At 50.8% G+C, this 23,247-nt stretch overlaps 2 protein-coding genes across 3 annotated transcripts in view; one reads left to right on the forward strand and one right to left on the reverse strand.

The window, feature by feature from the left end:
- Positions 1-7,896, reverse strand: part of LOC123375359 (proteinase-activated receptor 4-like) — a 62,564-nt gene extending 54,668 nt beyond the window's left edge. Inside the window, exon 1 of the mRNA XM_045026147.1 lies at positions 7,525-7,896. Within this exon, the coding sequence (XP_044882082.1) occupies positions 7,525-7,621 (97 nt within the window). The 5' untranslated portion in view covers positions 7,622-7,896. The remainder of the gene's footprint in view (positions 1-7,524) is intronic.
- A 7,524-nt stretch (positions 7,897-15,420) lies between these two features.
- Positions 15,421-23,247, forward strand: part of FCHSD1 (FCH and double SH3 domains 1) — a 58,080-nt gene continuing 50,253 nt past the window's right edge. For both annotated transcript variants that reach the window (XM_045027151.1, XM_045027152.1), the window contains exons 1-6: positions 15,421-15,462; positions 16,132-16,265; positions 16,844-16,926; positions 17,860-17,895; positions 19,164-19,227; positions 19,322-19,459. In XM_045027151.1, the coding sequence (XP_044883086.1) occupies positions 16,877-16,926; positions 17,860-17,895; positions 19,164-19,227; positions 19,322-19,459 (288 nt within the window). In that variant the 5' untranslated portion in view covers positions 15,421-15,462; positions 16,132-16,265; positions 16,844-16,876. The remainder of the gene's footprint in view (positions 15,463-16,131; positions 16,266-16,843; positions 16,927-17,859; positions 17,896-19,163; positions 19,228-19,321; positions 19,460-23,247) is intronic.

Here is a 23,247-nt window from a genome sequence, read left to right on the forward strand (position 1 = left end):
TTTTCAGTTTCCAAACATCAAAATGAAACACAAAATACTGAAATGTTTTGTCTGGAAAGTGGCATCATTTTTCCACAGGATTTTTTTGTTCAAAACCTTGTTGACTTGCTCTACTTGCTCTAGTGTTGCAGTGATTTTGGAGACCAACCTGTACAACTTAATCAGGAATGTCCCCTGGGCTCTGTGTATCCACCATGAGCTGATGTTGCCTCCTCCTCCGACAGCAGAGGTGCATTAAATCTTGATGGGCCTCCATTGTAAAAGGAAGCCCCTTGGACAAAAGGCTGGATTTTACCCTGGAGAACTGGTCTGTCAGGGGAGCAGTTGTCTGGCAACAAAGTCACCTGACTGCAGGTATGAAGGCCAGAAGCTGTTGGTCGCGCGTGCGTCTGTGTGTGCGTCTGTTTGTGTGTGCCCTTTCTCTCTCTCTCTCTCTCTGGTCATTTTTCACCAGTTTAAAAATGTGGGGGGACCCATCTACCTGAAGATGGCCTCCCAAGGAACTGAATGGGGGGAAATGCAGATAGGGCTTATTTTGTATGGATCTGTGTTAGGGCTGTCAAGCGATTAAAAAAATTAATCGTGATTAATTGCACAGTTAAAAAAATTAATTGTGCGATTATAACAATAGAATAACATTTATTTAAATATATTTTGGATGTTTTCTACATTTTCAAATATACTGATTTCAATTATAATACAGAATACAAAGTGTACAGTGCTCACTTTATTTTTTATTACAAATATTTGCACTGTAAAAAACAAAAGAAATAGTATTTTCAATTCACCTAATACAAGTACTGTAATGCAATCTCTTTATCATGAAAGTTGAACTTACAAATGTAGAATTATGTGCAAAAAATAACTGCATTCAAAAATAAGACAATGTAAAACTTTAGAGCCTACAAGTCCACTCAGTCCTATTTCTTGTTCAGCCAATCACTCAGACAAACAAGTTTGTTTACATTTGCAGGAGATGATGATGCTGCCTGCTTCTTGTTCACAATGTCACTTGAAAGTGAGAACAGGTGTTCGCATGGCACTGTTGCAGACAGCGTCCCAAGACATTTACGTTCCAGGTGTGCTAAAGATTCCTATGTCCCTTTGTGCTTCATCCACCATTCCAGAAGACATGCGTCCATGCTGATGACAGGTTCTGCTCGATAACAATCTAAAGCAGTGCAGACTGACGCATGTTCATTTTCATAATCTGAGTCAGATGGCACCAGCAGAAAGTTGATTTTCTTTTTTGGTGGTTCAGGTTATGTAGTTTCTGCATCAGAGCGTTGATCTTTTAAGACTTCTGAAAGCATGCTCCACACCTCATCCCTCTCAGATTTTGGCAGGCACTTCAGATTCTTAAACCTTGGGTTGGGTGCTGTAGCTGTCTTTAGAAATCTCACATTGGTACCTGCTTTGTGTTTTGTCAAATCTGCAGCAAAAGTGTTCTTAAAATGAACATGTGCTGAGTAATCTGAGACTACTACAACATGAAATATATGGCAGAATGTGGGTAAAACAGAGCTGGAGACATACAATTCTTCCCCAAAGAGTTCGGTCACGAACGTAATTAACACTTTTTTTTTTAATGAGCATCAGCAGCATGGAAGCATGTCCTCTGGAATGGTGGCCGAAGCATGAGGGGGTATACGAATGTTTAGCATATCTGGCATGTAAATACCTTGCAATGCTGGCTACAAAAGTCTCATGCAAACACCTGTTCTCACTTTCTGGTGACCCTGTAAACAAGAAAAGGGAAGCATTATCTCCTGTAAATGTAAACAAACTTGTTTGTCTTAGCAATTGGCTGAACAAGAAGTAGGGCTGAGTGGACTTGTAGGCTCTAAAGTTTTGCATTGATTTGTTTTTGAGTGCAGTTATGTAACAAAAAAAACTCTACATTTGTAAGTTGCATTTTCATGATAAAGAGATTGTATGAGGTGAACTGAAAAAATACTATTTCTTTTGTTTATCATTTTTATAGTGCATAGAATCATAGAATCATAGAATCTCAGGGTTGGAAGGGACCTCAGGAGGTCATCTAGTCCAACCCCCTGATTCTATGATTCTATGAAATGTGTGTGTAGCATGGGGCCACATCCAAAGGGGCAAGATCCAGCAGATGTAGAGTTCTGAGGCCTGAGACTCAGATCCCTGAGGATCCCTGCTAGCAATTGAGCCACAAATGCGAGTGTCCACAATGCTTGAGAGGCGCCACCTGGGGGTGGGAGGTGGAATTGGAGCCCCTGTGAAAGGTCAAGCAAAGGAGCCATGTATAACACGTGACGTGGCAACCCAAGCTTGGACCAAGTGAGAATGGCCTGAGCTGTGGCAAAATGGCCAGACCACTTGGTAAGAGCTGATGGCTGGGCTTTTGGGAGCTGGATCCTCTCGCAGACACTAACACAGCCCCAGCTGCAAGTGACAACTGGTAATGGCACCCAACTCACTAGTGCTGAGTCTGAGCAAAGGCTGGCTGTTGGAGTACGTGACCTCAGCCGCACAGCGCACAGCCTGAGTCAGCAGCCTGACCACGGCTGCTCAGAGCTTGGCGAGGAGCTGCACTGGCCAGGCGGAATACCCCAGCGGACAGCACTGGCAGCAGCCCGTGTGATGGGAAACATCCAGGGGAACAGCTGACAAGGAACTGAGGAAAAAGGAACTGAGCACACAATTCACTGATTGCCAAGCTAAGATGCGACCAGAGCGTTATCTGGGCTGACACAGCGAGGAAAGCCATGTCCATTGGCCCCACTGGAAAGGGGGACCTGCACTGTGCCGACAGCCCCGGGGAGGCAGATATAGCAACATCAGAGATACAGCCACATTTCCCATGGCACCTGAGCCAACCGAGATAGCAACCTGTGTGCAGAGCAGGGAGGTGCCTGCAGCTCCCCTCACGCACAGGGGTGATTGCAACACCAGCAGGATTGCAGGGCTCAGGAGAGAGAGAGAGACTCTGCAGACAGCGGTTGGGATCGTGGTCTCTGTTTTCTCTTGCTAAACACAGTTTTGCCAGGACACAGGCATTAGTGCTGACTGGATGGCTGGCAGAGGGTGCAGGATGGATGGTTAATGCATTTGTGCATTCTTTATGCCCGTGTGCCAGAGGGGATGTTACAAGTCGATACATTAAGCTCAGCTGCATGGAGCTAGCTACTTGGCTCCACGCAGCTGAGCTTAATGCATCAACTTGTAACATCCCCTCTGGCACACGGGCATAAAGAACGCATGGCATTGCAAGGTATGCACATGAGCACAGCGCTGCTCACACTGTGCTCCATAAAGCTGAGCCGTCTTCCCCCCTCCACCCCCAGCCTCCTTTACAGCCATTGGATTCTATGACATCTGGCCAAGTGGCTGAGAGCGTTGGACGCTGCCGCATCCAGGAAGTAGTCATGCAGGGAGCGGGAGGCCATCCATCGACCTGCTGTGGTTGTGATACTCACAATACCCTTCTGGAATATGATACTGTGGGCCCAGGGCACCAGCCCCATTTATGTCTGTGAAGCACAGTGCATCCAGCCCTGCCATCGTCCACAGCAGGGAGAATTTTACAAGTGCACAGAACAGCTGAACCTAGGAATTCAGGTGTGTGGGGCAGGAGCGGTTCCCAGGGATGGAGGTCAAGAGCTCACCTGAGTTGCAGACAGGAGGGCATAAAGCACCAGGGGAAACCAAAATCCTTCAGGCAAGATTGTCAACATGGGTGGCTTAAGGTCAGGCTCCTGGGTCCATATTTAGGTACCTAAGTGGATGGCCTGATTTCACTGCTCTACAGGCAAAATGCTTCTGAAATAAATGTAGTCAAACTTTACTAATTCTGGGTCACTGATTACGAAAACGATGCTTAAAATTGTTGATTGGCTCTAGTTTTCAAGATATGCTATTGGGTCAGTATATACGACCCTTGACTTGGGAATAGCGGAGGATAAGTGAGTTATAAAGGGAAGGGATCTCAATTTAAACCAGAAATGACTAAAATACATCTTTGACTGGATCTATGAATAAATCTATGACTGGGTTTGGACAGTACTTGCCTTTTAGGCAAAACAATGAATGATGCAATCTGAAGCTGGTATTGCGTCATACATGATATGAATTGCATCATGTTATTCCTAGAAGTCATGGATGATGCAATCATAACGAAGCTTACATCACTCTGCTGAACAAATTGCCCTATATCAGCTCTAGAAATCACACAGTGTCGTGCTCTCTTATTTGTCAGTGTTTGATATTGCAAAGGGACACATTTCTGTTTAGCCAAAGTGAGCAGAGATGCCTCGTACTTGTGTGAACAGTGCAGATAACTTCTGCTATGTTTGTGGTGAAGTGACTTTTGCATCACAAAAGCGCAGTATAACCACTATGATTAAGAAAGCCTATCACCTTTATTTTGGCTGCAAAATTGGAGATCAGGACAAGAGGTGGGCCCCAAACATATGCTGCAACACTTGTGCAACAAATCTTCGCCAGTGGTTGAACAGGAAAAGGAAATCTATACCTTTTGCAGTGCCAATGATTTGGAGAGAGCCAACAGATCATACCAGCAATTGTTACTTCTGCATGGTGCCTCCGGTTGGGAAAGGTGTGTCAAAGAAGAAAGTGGACTGTGCATTATCCAAACATTCCATCAGCTATACGCCCAGTACCCCACGGAGAAGGACTGCCAGTTCCTGATGCACCAGGATCATTCTCACTTGAGTCAGACGAGGAAGAGGATGAAACTTCTGGTCCTGAACCATCAATGTCACAGGACCCACATTTTCTCCCATCCTCCTCCTCTGAACCACACCTCATAACACAAGGTGAACTGAATGACCTTGTCAGGGATTTGGAACTACCCAAGAGTAAGGCAGAGCTGTTGGGCTCCAGACTACAGCAGTGGAATCTCCTGGCAGGTGATGTTAGGGTTTCCATGTTCCGTGACCGTCAAAAGGATCTTGTCCCATTTTTCTTCATGGAAGGTGATCTTGTAGCCTGCAACAACATCGATGTTCACGATCCAGATGAGTGGAGACTGTTCACTGATTCATCGAAGACGAGTCTTAAAGCTGTTTTACTGCATAATGGCAATGTTTTGCCATCAATTCCAGTTGGTCATGCAGTCCATATGAAAGAAACTTATGACAACATGAAACAACTTTTGAAGTGCATAAACTATGACCAACATCCGTGGCAGCTTTGTGGCGATTTGAAGGTTGTTGCTCTCTTGCTTGGTCTGCAGACTGGATACACAAAGTACTGCTGTTTTCTCTGCGAATGGGATAGTTGTGCAAGAGATTCCCACTACATCAAGAAAGACTGGCCACTCCGACAGTCATTGGAGCCTGGGAGGAAAAATGTTCAGCATCCACCACTTGTTGAATCAAGGAAGATTTTGTTACCACCCTTACACATCAAGCTGGGTCTGATGAAGAACTTTGTCAAGGCCACTGACAAAACACAAGCAGCTTTCAAGTACCTCCATGGAAAATTTCCAAGGTTAAGTGAAGCTAAGATAAAGGAAGGTGTCTTTGTTGGTCCTCAGATTCATGAACTTCTTCGAGATGATGCATTTGACCATGCACTGCGTGGCAAGGAAAAGACGGCATGGAAAGGCTTCCAGTTAGTGGCAATAAATTTTCTCGGAAACAACAAGGCAGACAACTACAGGTTGTTGGTGGGAAAACCTCCTCAAGGCATACAAAAGCCTTGGTTGCAACATGTCACTAAAGATACATTTTTTGCACTCTCATCTAGATTTTTTTTTCCACCGAACTGCGGAGCAGTGAGCAACGAGCACGGCGAGCGATTTCACCAGGACATTGCAACAATGGAGAAACGCTATCAGGGCAAATGGAACCCATCAGTGCTTGCAGACTATTGCTGGACAGTGACAAGAGATGCTCCATTTAATGAATACAAGAGACAAGCCAAGAAGCGCCAAGTAGACACTGAATAGGACTAAACTATGTACATAATAGTTTTTTGCCTTTTTTTTCATAATAAATTTTAGTTAGATAACCCTTTTGCTGATTTTTAAAGTGTTACATAATATTTCACCTGTCCTGTTTATCATGTAAAGCAACCATAAACACATAAAAAGAGCTAGGTTTACAATTTATGATTAAAACTCACTATCTACACAATATACATAGACATAAAATGTAACAACTTAAATATCTTAGACCAGTGTTTTCAAAGGCAGTGAGTCCCCAGCAGCTCCTGATGACTCCAGTGGGAGCTCAGCACCTTTGAAAATCAAACCACTCCTTTAGGTGCCTGAAGATGGATGTAGGAGTCGAACAGCAGCCCCCAATGTTCCTCGGTCATGTTTCAGACCCAGCTGGAAGGATTTCCTGCAGCCTGCGCCCAAGCTTGCCCCTTGGCTCTTGGACCAGGCAGGGAGCATTGCAGGTCAGCAGGGGCATTTGGTGTTATTTCTACCGAGCTGAGGTGGAGGGTGCCCGGCTAACAAGCCCATAGCCTTTTCATTTGGAAAGTCTACCAGCTGAGAAGAAGGAAGTGCACAGCCTCCATCCCTCCTCCCTCAACCCCAGCGAAGTCTCAATCTGACTGTCTCTAAGACAGTCATACGTGCCCTCTTGGGGGTATGCAGAGATCTTCCAAGAAGTACATCAACTCATCTAGATATTTGCCTAGTTTTACAACAGGCTACAGAAAAAGCACTAGTGAAGTCAGTACAAATTAAAATTTCATACAGACAATGACTTGTTTACACTGCTCTATATACTGTACACTGAAGTGTAAGGACAGTATGTATATCCCAATTGATTTATTTTATAATTATATGGTAAGAATGAGAAAGTTGTTCAGTAACAGTGTGCTGAGTCACTTTTGCATTTTTATGTCTGATTTTATAAGCAAGTAGTTTTTAAGTGAGGTGAAACTTGGGGTACACAAGACAAATCAGACTCCTGAAAGGGGTCCAGTTGTCCAGAAAGTTTGAGAGCCACTGCTCTGAGATAAACAAATAGCTGCACCAAACGCTCCCAGCTCCAAACAGGCAGGCACATCCCTGCTCCACCACCTCGGCAATAGTAGCCCTCAGTGATAACAGAGCTCAGGGTCCCATCCCCTGACATCCTGGCAGCAAACAGCGGCTGGGCCAGCAGGTCAGAGTGGGGACAGGAGGGCTCAGTCCGAATGCACTACGAGCCCTGGGCTATGGGTGAGAATTCCATCAGCCAGGCGTCCAGCCGAGGCCTTGGGAGCAAGAAATCCTCGCACCAAACAGGAAGCCGTGGCAACACATTCACTCCGTGGGGCCTTGGCCTCACCCACCAGGCAGCTCGGCACCTAGGCAGGGAGAAGGAAGAACCCATTTTCCTTATGCAGCCCTAGGAGCAGCGTGTCCAATTCTACCCAGCCAGGGCTGAGAGAGTCCCCCCCGGAATTGCTCCCTGCCCCCCGCTGCAGTGAGCCCAAGAGGGGAGACCCCCATGTGCGTTGGGATGGCTTGAAGGGGGAGGGGTAAGCCTCCTCACCGTGTGGATCAAAGCAGCCTTGCAGGGCGCTTACCTGTGGTGTATTGCTCAGCCCAGCCCAGCCAGCTGCAGGTGAGCAGGAGTGAAGTGCAGAGAGCTGCAGAGCATGGCCCAGACTGCAGGGACATCATGTTTGCAGCTCAGGCGGGCTTGGCTTCCTCTGAACTGGAGCAGCGAGTGAGCACATGCATGGCGCCTTGCCAGGCTCTGTAGAGTGCTGGATGAGGGGACAGACTCTGAGGTAAAGTCACAGTGATGACACAGGCACTAGACGTCTCCCTCTGGTTCCTTTTCTGTCACTTTCTCTTCCTCTTTCCTTGCAGGTGAAGGAAGCAGGTGACTGGGGCGGCCAATAGAAAGGGGCAGCATGTCCGGATCTTCGGCGGCGGCGGGTCCTTCACTCACTCTCTTCGTCTTCGGCAGCAGCTCAATCAGGTTTTTTTTTTTTCTTCACCTCTACGGGTGGCAAAAAAGCTGGAGATGGCCCTGGTCTCTGTGATTCTGCATTTGAATGCCCAGGGCAGGCGCTCACACATGAGGGGCTGACAGCAGGCCTGAAACGCTCCCAGCCACAGCATGTCTCTGGGGGCATACCGCCAGGGAGCCATAATGGCAACCTGACAGGGGGTCCAGATTTTCCTCCCCAACCCATGCCCTTGTGGGACAGACCAACAGACTGGAGTAAGGATTAAACCACTGGGTTCTCTAGCCATTTAACAGGGGCCTGTAGAAATTACTCTAGATATCTGGAGTATTTCATAGAGAACCGGGTCCTTTTCTGAGGGGAAGCCTCTGGAAACTCCTCGCTCTCCTTTACACCCGGGAGGACTTTCCCCAGGGTGCACACACTGTAAGGTCCTGCGACACAGTGACAGATGGGTGATTCCCAGAGAGCTGTGAATTGTGGAATGACTAGGCTGGGCAGGGATCGGGCACATGGCGGGGTAGGACAGCGTGCTGCAGGCTCCCAGAAATGCTGTGGCTGCTTGCTAAGATGTCCAGCTCTCGCTGAGGCTTGCACTGAGCTGGCTGCCACTCACTCAGGCCGCTGCTGCGGCGTGGGAGCACCCATCATTGCTTTAGCTGCAGCAGCTGCTGCAAGGGGAACTCCCCTCCTGCATCCCACCCCAGCACCGTGGCGCAGGGATGGACCAACTCATCCCCACTTGCCCCATTGCTGGACGTACCAGTGATGCAAGGAGAGGAGCCAATAGAGCAGGGCCAAGCTGCAGCACTGAGTGTGAATCTTGCAGCCACTACAGCCCACCTCTACATGCAGCTTCCTGGTCTGCTCTCCAGCCCCCACCCACCTCCTGCTGCCTTTAGCTTTCTGCTGAGCTGGCCAGTGCAGGCACCTTCTTAGCAACAGGCTGTCAAAGCAGCACAGCTCCCAGCAGACCCCGCCGCTCTCATCCTCCACAGGGGGCTGAGCACTTTGGAAAATATGGCCACGACTCCCTTCTCCTGCCCATCCTTCCCTGGCCAGCCAATCAGGCAGCTTCCTGCAGTGAGATACTGGGAGCGGGGTGAACGAGCAATGGGAAGAAGGGAGAAGGAGCCACTGGCCCAACTCCTTGTGCACTCTTTGTGGGTCCCCTAGAGAAAGGCCAGCAGGGTGACCGTGCACTGTGGCTCCTGTCTCACCCCCATATTCCAAGCCATAACTAACAGCCCAGGCTGCTGCACTGTTGCACAGGGTGTCTCTCGCCTGCAGCCACTTACACCAATAAAAGCACAAGCAAAGAGAGCAGAAATCCAGCCGCCTCCCAGCACGACTGGGGCAGATGAGGCAGTTCAGCGTTCCTGCAGCGTGGAGCCTTCTGAACAGCAAAAAGCCCTGAGCCGGGCTCCAGCCCTGTGCAGCTGGCTGAATAATGGAGATGGTGAATAATACTGTTATTCCGTGAATAAATTATTCAGGAATTTTCTGCATTATTCAACCAATTCTATTTTCAGAGTGTTCCGAAGAGCTGGGCTGGTGGAACAGGGCGCCGCAGGGACACTGCAGGAACCAGGCCTAGCAACATCAGAGCTAGCGCCAGGCTTCAGAGAACTGGCCTGGGGTGGAGAACATGGCAGAGCTCAGAAGCAGTGAAGCCCCATGACACCTTTTGCTGGAGGTCAGGCTAGGCCTGGGGCAAGACTGAGAATGGGCCTGGAACAGGGGGCCCCAGCCTCTGTCATTTAAACCACCAATAAACTCACTCAGGCCTGGTCAGATCTATGCAGCAAGACACCACAGTACGGCTGCCCCCGTCCAGGTTTTCTCAGGAGCATCTATTTTTTGAGGTAGCTGTCCCAGGAAAGCTGGATGGGTGCTCAGTGCCCACTGCCAGCTGGCCAGTGTTATGGGCTCAGGATCAGCCCACGTGGCCCATATTTTGCACCTCAGAGTTGGGAGCCCTACCTGTGTCCTTGAGAGCCCCATTGGGCTCACCACCCTGGATCTGACTACAGGATCAGGTCCTTGCATGTCTGCTGACATGCTGGGTGTGATCATCATGGTTAACGTTGCAAAACAGTTCCAATGCTAGAGCTAACTGCAAATCCCCATTTGCCCAGCCAGAGAACCAGCCGAAACCTGCCCCTGCAGGGAGACTGGCTAGTCTCGGATGAATTGAGATGATAAGTCAGGCTATGTTTCTGGGCTAGGAATCAGAAGCTGTGATGCCACTGTTGAGATGAGTTCCTGTCTGCATCCTATAGAACTTGCCCATCCCGGTATTGCCCTGGCCTCTTCTTTTGTCATTCAGCGTTGAACGCATTCTAAGACAATATGCATTTCCTCACCTTTTGGGGGCGAAACCAGACTTTAAGGCATCTGCTCCCCTACATGGTGTTAACTTCGCTTGTGCCAATCAGAAACAAACACAAACAGGTTTTGGGCCCCGTCCCCTATGACACTTCTATGATGTCATAGTGGGTACTTTATGGCCTGCCTGCCATGTGCAGGCAGGGAGAGGAGAAAGAAAAACGAATCCTGTATATACCCGTGTATCCTGTGTATACCCGTGTATCCTGTGTATGCCCGTAACCGAGCCTGATCACCTCGAAGCCTCTCTCTCAGCTCACGTGTTTCAAACAGAGCTTCTACGTTTGCCGGTCGTTATGCGTTGGTTTGTATTTGTAAGTATCAGTTATTACTAAATGCTGTATCTTTGTTTATAAATATTGTTAGTAGATATTTTAGTCATTGTGTGTTTTAAGTTTCATTAACTCTATTAGCTAATCATACGCTGCTCCCTTACCCCTTGTAATTATCCCCAATAAAACTTTTAAATTTATTAAGTTTAGTGTGTGTGTGTGTGTGTCTGCAGTTTGCATCGTGACCCACACTCTCCTTGCATCCCTTACCAATATAGTCTGTTGCCACGTGCAGCCTGGTAAATAACAGGCCTGCATTTTCTTTCGCCCCTGCGAGCCCATGGCAATCCACATGGCGTCACGAACAGGATGCAAGGAAGTTGGGCCGTGCCCGTGGCACGCTGCAGACTGCGCAGATGATGAAACTGAACAGTTCCAACATTTGCAGTTTCACCTTTTTACTAGCCAAAATTTGACCAATCCAAAAATAGAATGGATCTGTTCCCTTGGCTCGGGCAAAACTCTAAAAGGCTATACTGTGCCTTTAACCCTGGCAGATACTCTGAGGCTGTTTCCACCGTCCTGTTTAGCATGATATGCAAGGCCCTTGATCTGTGCTCTGTCCTCCACGGGGGCACAATGTTTGCATCTAAACAGGCAGCCCCAGGCTCTCCTAAAGATGATAATGAGGAGAAGACAGAAAAGGTAGAGCCCATCACTACCCACCCCCAAGTCCCTCTCAGAAAATTTTGCCACCCCCATATGAAGCTCCTAAAACTCCTCTGTATCCAGCTCTGCCAACATCCCCAGAATTTACTGAATTTAAAACTGTAGCAGAAGCTTTGTCTATTGCGATAACTAACCTTGATAGAGTTAATCTTTCTTGGCTCAGGTCTCTGTACCTTCCTAGGTTGCTCTTCACCCGCCCCCCTTCCCCTCCTCCGCCTCTCCTCACTTCGGCTCTCTCTTTTTGTTTTAAAAATTAAAAGCTATAGTTTTTACAGAAACCTCCAAAAAATAAAGCAATTGAAAACGGAACAAAACAAGAAACAAAAAGAAAACAAGGTAAAAACTTTAAATCCAGTAAATTAATTATTTTAACCCTCCAGGAATGCAACAGCTGGAATTATTCCTAACTTTCTTGAAGATATGGTTGCCAAGCAACAGAAGTGCACTCTCTGCTTCTTATCCTAACCACTAACTAATATTTGAAACATGGGCTTTTCTTATTTCCATATAGCAGAGTTTTAAAATAATGTTAGATATAAAGTAATGCAAAATTCCTTGTTACCGAATTAATACAATACATTTGGCAAATACTAATATATTTTTATCAAATTTATGCTACAAGTTTTAAATAAGGTAATAATTTATTTATTCAAATGTTTAACCCTTTTACTTTTTATTTTTGGTTGTGTTACTTTGTATAAATATGAATAGAATTTTGGTGCCATTTGTTTTTAATTGTAAGTTTGTCCTGTATGTCATGTGTGTGTGTCATGTCTATGTTGTGTGTGTCACGTGACTATTTTTTTAAAATTATTTTTATTTTGTTGCAACAAAAGTCAATTTTATACCCTTTTAAAAATATATATATAAGATGTGGTATCACACTATTTTAAAATCATGGTTGGTGTGTAATCATAGTATATTAACACCAATTTTTTGTGCAAAGTTCAAAAAGGTTTCAGTTACAAATATATGTACATATATTTCTGCCTCAACAAATAATGCAATTGCAAACAAAGGAATTCTCTTTTATCAATCACAGTTTTGTTTTTTAAGTTTCTTTTTTTTTAATTTGTTATTCAAAAAAAATGTAAGGGGAAACCTCAACATTAAGGTAAAGATAATATTAACAAATGTCAATTTCTTGTTTGGGATTTTTATAAACTTGTTTGCACTTTTAATTATAGTTATAAGAATGTCATAACCAAAATGTTTTAAAATAACAATTTATGCATAAAGCTAACCAAACAATTTCAACAGGTTTCCACCTTTGGCTCCCAAACATAACAAAGCATCATAAAAGTATACCCTCAAAGTATTTGCATGTATCTGTATTTAAAATTTATTTTGGTTTAATTTTATAGTTGGTTTGTATTTGTTATACTGCTCTCCCTCACAACATCTTTGCCCACGGAGCCCTTAGGAGAGGGTGGACTACAAACTTGCTTTGCCGCCTACTGGTTGCAGGAGGTCAGCGGAAACCAGTCCCTGTCAGCGCTGAGTCCAGAAGGTTGTCTTGTTTGCTCCACTCAGTTCTCACCTAAATATCCATTACCCTTTCAATTTGTACCAATAGTTTATAATTTTTCTTCATTTAATATATCTAGTGTAAATTGTTCTTCCCCCTATGTGCAGTGGGCTGCTTCTAGTGTTTGGAATAATTATTCTTCACAATTTAATTCTTATGTGTTTCCAGTTCTTAATGCTTCAGGTCGAAGTGATCATAGCTTTCCTTTAATTGAGAGTATTAGAGTTCCAGCATCTCATTGTTGGGTTTTTGTTGGTAATAGTTTAACCCCAGCCCCTACTTGGGTTGGTACTTATTCTAATTGTTCTATGTGGAGTTTCTCTTATGCTAATACCTCCCTAACTAAACCCACTCTTAATTTTACCTACCCCCCTCCTATTAATAGTTCTTATCGTCTTAATTATAATATATTTTTTGGAACCTTCTATACCTCCATAACACATACGTATCTGATTCATGCCCATATGCATCATGCTGAGGCTGCATGTATCAATCGTGCATCCAGCTTTTATTCTGTAACCAATAATGGGTGGAGCCATACCACAGTTTCTTCCTTAAGACCCGGTCATTTTTGGATTTGTGGTAATGTTGCATTTGCTGTACTTCCTCCCAACCCCCGGGGTATATGCACCATTGGCACCCTGTATCTACAGGGCGGAGGTATTTATACCTTGCCCTCTGGCCACCGACACCATCGTAGTACCCACTCTTTTTGGACTCGTTTGCAAACAACAGCTTCCTCCCTCGCCTCCTCTATTGTTAGTTTTAACCCTGTTGGTTATATGATGTTACGTGATCAAGTGCTGTTTCAATCCCTTGCTATTGAAATGCTTGCTAATACTACGGGCAAGGGCCTCTCCCTAATTAATCAGCAGTTAAATTCCCTTGTTCAGTATAGTATTCAAAATAGACTAATGAGTCAATATTTGTTACAATCTTCCTCATTTTGTACTAAATTTGCTGAAGTATATCCTGACTTTGCTGATAAATGTTGTGTTTCTTTGCCTTCTATTTCTCCTAATTTGTCCTCAATTGTTAAAGACCTGCAAACGTTGAGCTCTACTGTCAGAGAGTCACGAGAGTCCTTCCAGTTTTGGTCATGGCTCGATTGGCTTGGCCTTGCGCCCTACAAATCCTATTTCCAATCCCTGTTTGTGTCCCTTCTGGTTGGGCTCGCTCTTCTCTGTCTCGGATGTGCCTTCATTAAAGCCTGCATTCACAAGTTTGTTGCCTCGGCCTACATCGCTTCCACCCCCGAAGCACATCCCCTCGTAGGTGGGAATGAGGAGTCGGACTCGGAAGTTTAGGTTTTCGGCCAAACTATTTCGGCCAGGGCACGGGGGCATGTTGAGATGAGTTCCTGTCTGCATCCTATAGAACTTGCCCATCCCGGTATTGCCCTGGCCTCTTCTTTTGTCATTCAGTGTTGAACGCATTCTAAGACAATATGCATTTCCTCACCTTTTGGGGGCGAAGCCAGACTTTAAGGCACCTGCTCCCCTACATGGTGTTAACTTCGCTTGTGCCAATCAGAAACAAACACAAACAGGTTTTGGGCCCCGTCCCCTATGACACTTCTATGATGTCATAGTGGGTACTTTATGGCCTGCCTGCCATGTGCAGGCAGGGAGAGGAGAAAGAAAAACGAATCCTGTGTATACCCGTGTATCCTGTGTATACCCGTGTATCCTGTGTATGCCCGTAACCGAGTGTCATGAATAGTTAGTAAAGGGTTAAAACATAGTACCTGGTGGACACCTGACCTGAGGACCAATCAGGGAAGAGAATTTGAAACTCCTAGGAGGGAACTTTTCCCTCTGTTTGGGGGGGGTCTTTGTCTTTAGCCGTCTGGAGTTACAAGGGTCCAGATGTTTTAATCAAGTCTACAAGTTTCCACCTTTCTGAACTAATTTCTTCTAGTCAAGATAGTGAGTATTAGAAAGATACGTTGTGTCCTCACCTAATAATCCTATGCTTGCAATTCTGTGTGTTTGTTATTGATTATTCTTATTCTGCTGTTTTGTGTACTGAGAAAGGGAGAGGATTCTCTCCAAAACTTAGCAAGGTTATACCCTATGAGTGTCCAGCTTGGGCTCATAGAGATTCTGTATTTTCTTGTTTTCCTTTTAATAAATTCTTTCTATAAAGACTTGATTAAATCCCTTCTACTGTGGATAGGGGGAGGGGCGAAGACACTCTCTCGGTGGTGAGACAGGCTTATCTCCGGGCAGAGAAGGGAGGGGGGAGATAGTTCCTCCTGGGTTTGATTCAAACAGTTGAATCAGGTATCTCTTTCCAGTGGCTAGGAGAGAGAGAGGGGGGGGGGGAGGTTTCCCTCCGATGAGTGGATCTGTATTTCCCCAGGGAACGTCTCTGGAAAGGGGAGTGGGAGGGGGAATATAGGGGTGTCTCGGCCCACGTAATCGACCGAGTGGTGGCAGCCTGTAGGAGACCTACCCTAGGATTTTGGGGTGGGGGGAAGACATGCGGGTCCTCACTTTGAAACCGCCCAGTTTCAAGTGAGGGTAGACTCCTGACACCGAGCCTGATCACCTCAAAGCCTCTCTCTCAGCTCACGTGTTTCAAACAAAGCTTCTACGTTTGCCGGTCGTTATGCGTTGGTTTGTATTTGTAAGTATCAGTTATTACTAAATGCTGCATCTTTGTTTATAAATATTGTTAGTAGATATTTTAGTCATTGTGTGTTTTAAGTTTCATTAACTCTATTAGCTAATCATACGCTGCTCCCTTACCCCTTGTAATTATCCCCAATAAAACTTTTATATTGATTACGTTTAGTGTGTGTGTGTGTGTGTGTGTGTCTGCAGTTTGCATCGTGACCCACACTCTCCTTGCATCCCTTACCAATATAGTCTGTTGCCACGTGCAGCCTGGTAAATAACAGGCCTGCATTTTCTTTCGCCCCTGCGAACCCGTGGCAATCCACAGCCACGACCCCAGGCTGGGCCAGACCTCACACCCTGGAGGTGGAAAGAGACTTGTCCTGTTAGTGATGCTTGGAGACAGCCAGGGCTGTGAACCAGCGACTCCCGCAGGAAAACCAGGGGGACAAAGCCAGGGCAAGGGGGACCTTGATCCCTCTCCTCTGCTCCTATCTGACACCCCTGCCCCGCTCCTACTGTTTGACCCCCACCATTGTCTGACACACACTCACCCACCCACCCACCCCCTGACTCCTTCCACTGCTAATCCCCATCCCATCCTAATCCTGCCCTGCCCAGGCCCTCTCTCTGGGTGCCCAGGACGTTCCTCACCCCCTTGTTCTGCCCTGTCGTGCAGGTGCCAAGCGCGAGAGCCCTAAGTGTGGGGTGCTGAAGTGTCGGGAGGAGCCCCCCAAACTCCTGGGCTGCAAGTTTCAGGAGCGATACTTCGTCATCCAGGATCACAAGCTGCTGCTGCTGAAGGAGAAAAGGGTAAAGCAGGACCCAGACCTGGCACTCTGGGGCAGCCCAGACACATGGACAGCGCTGGGTTAGGAGGGGGCCTGCCACAGCCCCTGGGATCAGGAAAGCTCTCCCAGAGATCGGGCAGCCAGGCCAACGCCCTGCCCTGCCTCCAGCCATGGGAATGGAGCGTGCGGTCCGGGGGGGAGGGGCTGCCAGACCTGGCTGTGAGGGGCGGCCGTTCGGCCACCTTGTGCCAGGGGAAGGTTCTGGATTCTCTCTGTGCTCCTCACACACCCGAGTCTTGGGGCCCTTTCCCCATGTGCAGAGTGGGGGGCCCTGTCCCATCCCTGGGGCTGGTTGAGAAGGGATAGGAGGCCTCAGGGAGAGGAAGAGAGGGGTGCCAGTGAGGCTGGAAGGGCTGGGCTAATGTGGCAGAGAGCAGAGTGGAGTGCAGGGCTGGGGGGGGAGGGGAGGGGAGCCGGCAGAAAGGGGAGGGCAGGCCGGGGCCAGTGGAGGGGAGGTGTGCAGACAGGGAGGGCAGGGCAGGGCTTGGGGAATGGGGAGTATCCATGGGCAGGGCTGAGTGTCTTGCTCTCTCTTCTCAGAGTGCCCGGCCGGAGCGGGAGTGGCCCCTCAACATGGCCAAGGTTTACATGGGGATTCGGAAGAAGCTGAAGCCGCCGTCCCAGTAAGAGTCGGGCTTGGGGTGCAGGACCCTTCCGAGCAATAACACCTGCCCTGATGGTAACCTCCCCACACCCTCTGCCCAGAGCTGTGCCTGGCATCTGTCAGCACCCCCACTTCCTGGCCCCGTTTGCCTGGCACTACCCCTAACCCTACCCCAGACTTGTCCTACAGCCTCGGGCGTGACCTTCACCAGGCGAAGCCCTGATTCGACCCCCCTTGTGCCAGGAGAGCTCTAATCACATCATAGAATCTCAGGGTTGGAAGGGACCTCAGGAGGTCATCTAGTCCAACCCCCGGCTCAAAGCAGGACCAAACCCAACTAAATCATCCCAGCCAGGGCTTTGTCAAGCCTGACCTTAAAAACCTCTAAGGAAGGAGATTCCACCACCTCCCTAGGTAACCCATTCCAGTTCTTCACCACCCTACTAGTGAAAAAGTTTTTCCTAATGTCCAACCTAAACCTCCCCCTCTGCAACTTGAGACCATTACTCCTCGTTCTGTCATCTTCTACCACTGAGAACAGTCTAGATCCATCCTCTTTGGAACCCCCTTTCAGGTAGTTGAAAGCAGCTATCAAATCCCCCCTCATTCTTCTCTTCTGCAGGCTAAACAATCTCAGTTCCCTCAGCCTCTCCTCGTAAGTCATGTGCTCCAGCCCCCTAATCATTTTTGTGGCCCTCCGCTGGACTCTCTCCAATTTATCCACATCCTTCTTGTAGTGTGGGGCCCAAAACTGGACACAGTACTCCAAATGAGGCCTCACCAGTTGCATCACCCAGCTGCTGTGCCCCAGCTCCAGAGCCAGCCTGATAGGGACCTGCCAGTCTGCCCCAGCTCGGACACTGTGACCCCCCCAGTTCAACCCCCCCGCACCCGGAGCTCTGGCTCTAGCACCTGCCCTGGACTGACTGTGCCTTGTGTCCCTCTGCTCTAGGTGGGGATTCACTCTGATCCTGGACAAGCAGCAGCTGTGAGTACCTTGTGGGGTCCCCTTGCCCCAGGGACGCAGGATGCTGGGGTCCCTGTAGCCATGACCTGCTGCTCGGGATCCCCAGATCCAGTCAGGCCATTGGGATTCCCTTTCCCCCTGCCCTGGCAACTAGGGGTTAGGAACCTGACGCAGGAGCTGGAACCTGAGAGCAGACAGGTTCTGCCAGAGCCACTAGCTGCCCATCCTGGTGGCACAGACTGCAGAGCATCAGCAGCATGGACACTGCCTGCTCCCTATCCCCACCCCCCACCCCCCCACTGGCCCCTGCTCCCTCTGCTGCATACACACGCCTCTGCCCCTGAATTCACTGCTCCCCACATGAGCTTTCCAGACTTGCTCTGGGGTTCCAGGGCCCACCATGAGCAGCACCTTTAAGAGCGCCCAGCACATGGCCTCCTGCACCCCCAGTTCCAGGCGAGAGTCTGCTGGCCCCAGCCCATCCCCTGCGATTGGGCCAGATGCTTGTACACCCCCATGTCCTTCCTCATGGTCTGAGTCCCCATCCAGTGAGCCTGCCAGAGTGTGTGGTCCTGATGGCATGTTCCCACTGCCCCCATGAGCTCATTGCATCTCACACTGCTCTACACAGTATCCCTGGGACAGCTGTGCACCCCCCGCCACCACTGCCAGCCCCCAGAGTGCTGTCCCTGCCCCTGTGCTCTGCTGGAGTAGTGCTGAGCAGCCAGCAGGCCCAGCGGCCAGGCCCAGCTCGGGGCTGGTAGCTGGCAGTACTGTTAGGGATACAAGCCAGCTGCATGACACCAGCCAAGCCGCTTCCCTTTTCTTTCCTCTTCAGTCCCTGTGGCCTGGCATGTGACCCCTGTGGTTGTGCAGCATGAAGGCTGAGAATGGTAACTGCCCCACAGCCAAGGAGTCTGGGAGGCAGGGCTGGGCTGCCGGCTCTCTCCCCTCACATGCCCGTGCCGTGTAGCTGGGGGAGCCAGAACATTGGTGGATTGTGACTGCGGAAAGCTCTCAGCACTACACGGAGGCGCTGCTGGCATTGGCGCTAGTTAGAGGGAGCTCCCCAGGCTGTGGGGTGAGCTGATCCCTGCTGGGCTCCCAGGCCCCTGTGTGGGGAACTTCCCATCTTCAGCCAGCCCCTGGGGAAGCTGAGAGCCAGGCAGGCAGGGCCCTGCAGCTGGTGATGCCATTACAGCGAGCTGCCCTGGGGAGCACCTCTCTCTGTGGGTAGCAGCAAGTTCCAGGTCCCCAATATCCAGCCAGTGTCTCCTGTGGCTCTGCAGGTGCCTGGCGTGTGCGGGGCAGGCCGAGCTGTGGGACTGGACCACCAGCATTCTGAAGGCTCAGGTGGGTGAGAGCCGGTGTGCCAGGCATGCAGCGGGCCTGGGGCAGGGTGGGGGCTGGGAACGCCAAGCAGTGACGTGTTGGCACTCTCATGCAGCATGACGACCTGCGCCCAGTGATCATGAGACGGCGCTCCTCCTCCGACCTCACCAAGCAGAAGTTTGGCACCATGCCCCTGATCCCTCTGCGGGGAGACAATACAGATGCCACCATGCTCTCCGCCAACCAGACACTGGTAAGGCAGTGCCAGCACCCCCAGAGCCTTGCAGCGACAAGCTGCCAGCCCACTGCGCCACCTCCAAACACCCCCACCCAGCTCCAGACAGGCTCGGGAGAACCAGTGAACCACGCAGGGGTGCTGCAGGCTGTGTTCGTTGTGCAGGGCTGCCTCTCTGTGCCGTGGGTGTGAGAGCTGGGCCAGGCTGGGCAGGGGATGATCTGGGTGTGAGTGAGACTGGGGCTGGGCATGGTGTGAATGGGGCCATGTTTGTGGGCGGGACTGCGTCTGCGGGGGCCTACCTGTGGCACCATGTCTGTGGGAAGGGGCTGCCTGTGGGGCTGTGTTGTTGGGTGGGGCCGTGTCTCTGGGGGAAGGGCAGCTATGGTGACCAGGTGTCTGGCTTTCAACCAGAACGCCCAGTCGAAAAGGGATCCCAGTGACTGTCCAGTTGGTGGCACCGCACAGCAGGGCTGGCAGGCTCCCTGCTAGCCTCCATGACACGCAGCTCCCGGAAAGTAGCCGGCATATCCCCCCTCTGGCTCCTATGCATAGGGGCAGCCATGAGGCTCTGCCCGCTGCCCCCACCCCAAGCGCTGCCCCCTCAGCTCCCGTTCGCTGGGAACTGTGGCCAATGGGAGTTGTGGGGATGGTGCCTGCAGATGGGCAGTGCGTAGAGCCGCCTGGCTGCACCTCCACGTAGAAACAGGAGGGGGGACATGCTGCTGCTTCCGGGAGCTGCTTGAGGTAAGCGCTGCCCGGAGCCTGAGCCCTGACCCCCTTCCAGGCCCCAACCCCCTGCCCCAGCCCTTATCCCCCTCCCGCCCTCCAAACCCCTCATCCCCAGCCCTGCCCCAGAGCCTGCATCCCCAGCAACAGAGGGACGGGAGGATGGAGTGAGTGGGGGCCACCTCTGTGGGTGAGGCCGTGTCTGCGGGTGGGGGCTTCCTGCGGGGCCACGTCTAGGGGTGGGATTTCCCCCGGGCTGTGTCTGTGGGGGGGGCTGTGCCTGTGGGCGGGGCTGTGTCTGTGCAGAGGTCTCAGCCCTGCTGCACAGTGAGCCATGCACCCCGTGCGTAGCAGTGTGTCCTGCCTGGCCCCATATGAGGGGTTTGCTTTCCCCTTTCCTGCAGCCTGACCCCTCTGCACTGGCGGTCGCTTACTCTTCACATCTCCCTCTGTTTCTAGCGCTGCCTGCACACACGAAGAACTTTGTCTATGTTCTTTTTAAGTATCTGCATGTGGGCTGCATGTTTCTGCAGGGTGCCTTGCTGTGCCATGTCATGCCCAGAGTAGCCTGGGGAGCTCTGGATTAGCTGCAGACACAGCACTTCCACTGCACTCCAGGGCCTCCGCTCACACCCTGCAGGCAATCTGCTTTCCTGGCAGTGCCGACCAGGCATGGCCTGTGCGGTGCTGGGAACCTAGCTCTGAGGAGCATGGACTGGAATGTGGAGGCCCTAGCCACCTGCACTCCTTAGAGATCCCATGCCCCTTCTCTCAAGCTTTGGAGTTCTGGCCAAATTCGAATGTGGGTCAGTCCACTTGGCCTCCCTAGATTCCTCTGCTCCTTCAGTTGGGCATGCGAGTCCCCTTTCTTTGCTGCCCCAAATGGCTGTTACCATGTGCTGTCCAACAGCTGCTGTATCCCAACCCAGAGATGGGCGATGCAGCCCCATCCAGCAAGCGCCAGGCAGGCGTTAGCATCGTTCTAACACTCCCTGCTGTTGCGGAGAGCCCCCCAGGTGCTCTGTGCTGCGATGTCACTGCTCAGGTCAGGTCGCCCTAAGGGCACTTCTGGGGTGTCAGCAGGAAAGGACTGTTTTCATCCCCCTTTCCTCCCATGTGTTTGGAGCCAGCTGGCCCCATCATGCCAGCCCAGGGCTGCCCGCGGGGGTCTGAGTGCATGTGGGAGGAGCATGTCAGGTGGCTAGAGCTGGGGGGCAGGCTGGTTCTGCATGGCTTTGTGCTCTGTCTGGATCCCCCGCCAGAGTCTCCTACAAGCAGGGAAGGAGCCAGGGGGTGGAGGCAACGTGGCCAAGCTGGGCTGGGAGTCAGAATGGCTCCGATTGGTGGTGAATAGCATCTGGACCAGGGACAGCATCTATCCATCCAGCTGATCACTCCAGCTCGGGCTTGGCCTCAGCCCTGCTCTGGGTGCCCGGACATAGGCCCCTTTCACCCAGGCAAAGTCTGGCTTGGTAGGCATTGAGGGTGGTGTCAGGCTGGGCAGAGGGGGAGGCTATATGGGATGGAGCTGGCCAGGGGACACACACTTTGTCCTAGCTCATGGCTGCTCCCATCCTTGTCTGGGGCAGGTGCAGAGCTGGTGGCTGAGAAGGCCCCAGAGTGGCCGTGGGGCAGGAGAAGCCCCTCCTGCCTAGGGCCAGCCCAGGCCTGGGGGAGGCTAGACTCTCTGATGTGAGTCAGGCACAGGAGCCACTTGGACCCAGCAGCTCCCCCTGAAGCAGGGATAGCAGCCCGGGCTTGCACGCACACACACACACACACAAACCCGTCACTGGCAGACGTCCCAGAAAGTCGCTTTCCCTTGAAAGGGGCCTGACCCTGGAGCCCGAAAAGACCCCGGAGTGGGACAGGTCCCCTGGGCTCAGAGCCACCCAAACAGCCTCGCTCGAGAGAAACGTGGATCTGCCCCGCATGCTGCGTGCCCTGGGGAGGGAGCAGAGCTGGACCCGGAGCCCCCGACGCGCTGCGCTGCTGCCTCCTCCTCTGGAGCTGTCTCACAGCTCCGAAACCCCGCAGGATGGCACCAAGAAGAGGAGTGCTCAGCTGCCCTCGCCCATCAACGAGAAACTCATGCAGGAGCTCAGCAGCAGCATCCTCAAGAAGAACGAGTGCCAGGCGGACGGGCCTGGGCAGCAGGTCACGTGACCTTGCATGGCAGGGCCAACTGCAGGTAACATCCTGTGATACCTGAGCCCTCTTTGGACACTCCTGCCTCACTCCCCATCTGGCATTCCCAGGGCTCGCTGCCATGTCCCCACCTCCCCCAACCCAGAGGAGCCCAGCGAGCCACCCCAGGACGGGTCACAGCATTCAAGCCTCCAGCCCTGCCCTCCCAGGGTTCCTCCAGCTCTCCTGCCTAGGCCAGGTGGTGTCAGCTAAAGGCAGCAAGGGGGACACCTCCAGGCGCTTGTTAGTGGGATGCAGAAGTTGGCTCTGCCCCTTAAGGCATTGAGCCAGAGCAATGTCTGCCCCCAGAGCACTGCACCCACAGCAGGGGGACACGCCAGCTCCGATACCTCCACAGGAGGGCATGGGACTGGAGCCTGCCCTGTGTCATGGGCAAGGCAACTGAGGCAGGAGGAGGAGATTGTTCCTGAGCCCAGCTCTGCAAAGCAAAGGGAAGTCACTGAGAAGGGAAAAGCAGAAACTAAATTACAGGAAGGAGGCGAATTTTTGCAGACGTGCATTGTGCCTGGGTGTGTGTGTGTCTGTCTGGGTGGCTCCAGTGTGCATGACATCTGCGTGGGAGGTGTATGCGGTGGCTGTGTGTGGTTCCTGTGGCACAGTGCCTGTGTGGGAGGTGTATGTGATGGCTGCGTGTGGTTCCAGTGTGCACAATGCCTGTGCCGGCTGTGAAGGAGGTGTGTGATGTGTGTGGTTCGAGTGTGCACAATGCCTGTGCTGGCTGTGAAGGAAGTGTGCAATGGCTGTGTGTGTTTCCCGTGGCACAGTGCCTGTGCCGGCTGTGCAGGAGGTGTATGTAATGGCTGATTGTGGTTCCCAAGTGCAAGGTGTCACCTGGACCCAACCCCCTCCGGGGCTCAGATTACGAAGGG

Source organism: Mauremys mutica, chromosome 8, assembly GCF_020497125.1.
Source record: "Mauremys mutica isolate MM-2020 ecotype Southern chromosome 8, ASM2049712v1, whole genome shotgun sequence".
Taxonomy (NCBI): Eukaryota; Metazoa; Chordata; order Testudines; family Geoemydidae; genus Mauremys; species Mauremys mutica.